Raw genomic sequence first — 4,565 nt, forward strand, 5'->3', positions numbered from 1 at the left:
ATCTCTTATAGTTATCTTAAGAGAAAAGATGATGCCGCTTGATATAAACAAGAAAAAACACGACCAGGACTGAAGTGGAACTAATATAAGGGAAGACGAAAAGCACAGAACCATCTCGGTCGGTTAGGAGAAGAGGTTGAGCAAGTCAATAGTTTATTTTGCAAAAGGATTTTGCACGATAAAACTCCAACCCTCATGGGCTTGGAACCAGATCGTGCTGTCCATGTGTTTGTTAGTGACTCAATTGCATATAAAGTAAAGTTAAAGTTAGAGGATCTACTTCCATGGGCTCACTTAACTCCACACCTATAACATGCACTCATAATACTACAATGACGATTATATTGGTCATCTCTCAAGCTTGTACTCCTAATTAAATGCTACTTATGCAGGGCATGGTTCTGTACAATGACCTCATTTGGTTTGGGAGGTCTTCTCAAGAGTGCAAGAATGAGTAGGCATTAATAAAATTTACGATTTTTTTTAAAAAACGTATTTTAATGGAAAAAAAGAAGCTACTAATGCAACCATTTGTCCAAAGGCCATCGTACGGTGAAATTAAGAGAAATCTTCTGTTTGCAACTATAATATTAGCTTTTTACAGGTTGGCAGAATTCTAACGCTTGGCTTTGGCAACAATTTACACGCTTTTAGCTTGATTTTTACTCAGTTCCTAAAGTATAAAAGATTTTGGTTTATGCAAGCCAAACTATTCAAAGTCGTTTGGAAACTTAAAAAAAAACTTGCCAACCATCTTCCCCTCTTTACACTTGTTAAATAGATGATATTAATTGTATGAATAAATATTCCATCTTTTCCAACATAACATAAATTGAATGAGAGCAATGAAGTCATTTTGAATATTCTCTTAATTATTGTGCACAAACCTAAAATAACTTAGGGCGTGCACAGGAATTGATGCTGGATTGATCTCCTAAGTTATTATTACTTAGGACAATCACAGTGTACAACACAAGCCATAATTTTTGTATCTCCACATAAGAGTAGGTACAAAGCCAGCTATAAATATATTTTAAGATGATAAGAGAGAAGAGATAAGAGCAGTGGGCTACAGATTTATAGCTAGCTGCAGCACGGACTCCAAGACACACGTGTGTATAACATATGAGACCGGATATTAATTGTGTAGCATGTGACTATTGTATAAATTAGCTATTAGAGCAGGTACAATAGCAGGCTATAAGCCAGCTATAAGTATATTTTAAAGAGATAAGATGAGAGAGAAGAGATGTGGACTACTAATTTGTAGACAGCTACACACGAGCTCCAAGACAACATGTGTGCATGACATGTAGGACCATGTATTAATGTTTTTGTAGGTAACTATTTTATGAATTGACTATTAGATTAACTATAGATGAATTAGAGCCAATAGTTGACTATACTATTGAACTTGCTCTTAAGTTGGCTATAGACAATTTGTAGCCAGTAGTTGGCTATACTATTGAACTTGCTCTAATAAAGAAACTACTAGTAATATATTTTTATATATTTGAACTTAATGTACCACAACGCTGTCTTGAATAAATTTGTCTAGTTGAAAGTTCCTAGTAGTACATCTCATCTATTGGGATTGAGATCCTTTAACATTGTGGTTCTTTGCAAGAGTATTCTTAGGTCAGTTCCTGAAGTCCACTTTTTTTAGTCAGAAGTTCACTTTAGAGCAAGTTCAATAGTATAGCCAACTACTAGCTCTAAATTAGCTATAGCTAATCTAATAGTCAAATCATACAATAGCTACCTATAAAGCCTTAATATATAGTCACACATGTCATACACACACTGCGTCTTGAAACCCGTGCTGCAGCTGGCTACAAATTAGTAGTCCATTACTCTTCTCTCTCCTCTCTTACCTTTTTAAAATATGCTTATAGCTGGCTTATAGCCTACTATTGTATCTGCTCTTAGAGCAGGTATAATAGCAGACTATAAGCCGGCTAAATACTTAGGTGGAGTAGAGAGGGGAGAAACGAGCTATAAGCTTATAGCTAGCTTTAATACAAGAACCAAGAAACTCAGTGAGAGACAAGTGAACCATGTATTAATTATAAACAACTAACTACTATATGAGCAGACTGAGAGAAGACAATAAGGATATGCGCAGACTGAGAGAAGACTATAAGGATTCGTATAGCCAACTTGTAATGTTAGAATCAAATGCAAATATGCAATATTTTTTATATTGAAATTTGGGTCAATGTATATTTACTATTCTCTCTTCTAGTAAAACAACTTTTTAAGCTAGCTCAGTTGACTCGGAGAACAGTAAAACATGTGCTGCCTCAGTTCAAGAACAAGAAGAGATTTGAGCACCAGAATCGAATTGCATGGGACGGACTCCTTTGTACATTGCCAACAATGGCAACAAGCAAATGCTGCTACGTGCTGCTCTTAATTTGCTCATGCCTAGCAAAAATGGAGCACGAAAAAAAAAGGAATAATTAATATTAGCTAGAATGCTAGATTGTCCATAAAGGCATAAATAAAAAAAATTTTGCACAAAAATGGCTAATGCCAACTGCGCGCAGCCGTCACGACCCATCCATCCACGGGCGCCGCCCGCCGCCGGCGGCCGGCTTCCTCCGCAGCGCTGTAACGCATGGTGGACCAGTTCAACGGGATCGGCCGGCCGGCGCGCTGCTACTACGGCGTCGGCCGCCACAGCGAGCAGAACGACACCGGCTGCCCCTTCCACCGCAGCGCCACCGCGCCGGCGCCGGCGGCGGACACCACTGTGGCCATGTCCCACCCGCCGTCGTACTTACGCAGCAGCGACTTGGCGGACTCCACCGCCTCGGCGCCGAACGACGCCTCCTCGAACCCCGCCGCCGCCATGCGCTCCCTCCACCCCTCCCTCCCCTCGCCGGCGACGTCCGTCGCGAGGCTCGTGCCGGCCTCGTTCTCCAGAAGCCGCCTCTCGTCCACGTCCTTCCCCTTGAATGCCGCGGACGTCGACTCCAGGAACCGCCACAGCAGCTCCAGCCTCGCCGCGAACTCGCCCGACGCGCTGCCGTCGCCGCCGGAGTCCAGCTCCGAGAGAACAACCAGCTCCGGCTTGAGTTCTATGACCTTGCGGAGGATGTCTCTTCTCTCCTCGGTGGCGGTGTGCCCGAGCCGGAACTGGAGGCACACGACGAGCGCCTCGCCGGGAGTGCAGAAGCCCTGCACGGCGTCTAGGGTGGCGGCGCGGCCGATGTCGAGCTCCAGGTTGATTGACTTGGCGTACCGGAGGAGGTGCGGCGAGAAGTCGTACCCGGGAGGCGACGCCGAGAAGGGCGCCGGAGATGTGGCCTCGGGGCCCGCGACGGTGAGGCGAACGGACGGCGGCGCGCGGCCGCCCGGCTGGCGGGTGAGCGACTCCAGGAGCGTCGGCCACTGCACGCCGTGCGAGACGCCGAGGTCGACGACATGGAGCGGCCGGGGCGCCGCCGCGGCGACGCCGCACGTCGAGGAGGCCTGCGCGATGGCGGCGTTGGCCAGCGCGTTGGGGAGCGCGAACCACGGGCTCACCTCGTGGAACCTGATGAGGGACGCGCGGAACAGCCGCGGCTCCGCTCCCGCGAAAGTCGGCGCCGCGCACTCGCAGGCCGGCACCCGCACGGCCGCGGCGGCCGCGGCGCCCACGATGGCGGGGAGCCTGCGGGCGAGAGCGCGCAGCCCGTGCGCGGCCAGACGGTGGTTGGCGTCGCCGGAGAAGGACTCGAGCTCGCCGAGCACGTAGAAGAGGTGCTGCACGCGCGACAGGTTGCCGGCCTCGACGGCCACCGCGCACGGGTTCAGCAGCTGCTCCGCCCACCTCATGTCCCTGTCCGACCCAGCTCCGCCGCCCTTGCCACCTCCTCCCTTCTTGCCGCCGCCACCGCCTGGCCTCTCCTGCTCTGCCCGGCGGCGCTGGCCGCCGGCCCCGCCGCTATGTCCAGTCGCCCTGTGCGCCGGAGACCTGCGCTTCTTGGACGACGGAACCTCCGACGGCGACGACGCCGCGGGCGACGCAATGCCCGGAGACGCGTACGCCAGCGGCGAGGTAGCAGCCGGAGCCGCCGGCGGAGGGGACAGCGTCTGCGCGACGACGCTCCCAATGTCATCCTGCTGCGCCGCCGGGGAGACAGCCCACCACGCGTCACCACCACCGAGATCGACGCCGGCAGCGAGGAAGGAGGACATCGACTCGTCGAACCAGTCGAAGCCGTTGTTGCTGCTGCTCGTGGCGGCGGCCAGGCCCTGGCGCTCCTGCTCATGGTAGTTCATCTCCTTCATGCAAGCATGGAGATGGAAACTATAGCTAGAAGGAGCAAGTGATCAATGGAGGTGATGAGCTGGCCGGATCTCTCGTGTTCTTGGCGCCAATTCGATTGACCTGGCCTCGGGTGGTGTTTGCTGCTAGCTTCTTTGTTAGTTTAGGGTTTGATGAAATGGAAGAGGAGGACCAGCAGCAAAAAAAAGTGGATTTTATTAGTGATATTGTGGGGGTTATTTTAGGATTGCGCCCTCGTGGAACTGACATATTCCCTGCATCTTTGGCTCATACGTCTCCGTGCATGCTT

The 4,565-nt window shown here is 50.2% G+C and overlaps 1 protein-coding gene across 1 annotated transcript; it reads right to left on the reverse strand.

Annotated features, from left to right (window-relative positions):
* Positions 1-2,664: 2,664 nt before the first annotated feature.
* On the reverse strand, positions 2,665-3,822 carry LOC102713535 (protein NODULATION SIGNALING PATHWAY 1). Its single transcript, XM_015834448.2, has one exon. It carries the CDS (start codon positions 3,820-3,822, stop codon positions 2,665-2,667), a length of 1,158 nt encoding a protein of 385 aa, XP_015689934.2.
* Positions 3,823-4,565: the final 743 nt, after the last annotated feature.

Source organism: Oryza brachyantha, chromosome 3 (genome assembly GCF_000231095.2).
Source record: "Oryza brachyantha chromosome 3, ObraRS2, whole genome shotgun sequence".
In the NCBI taxonomy this organism is placed as follows: Eukaryota; Viridiplantae; Streptophyta; class Magnoliopsida; order Poales; family Poaceae; genus Oryza; species Oryza brachyantha.

Coding starts and splice junctions, on each gene's coding strand:
- LOC102713535 (XM_015834448.2), bottom strand. CDS start 3,822: ATGAGGTGGGCGGAGCAGCTGCTGAACCCGTGCGCGGTGGCCGTCGAG.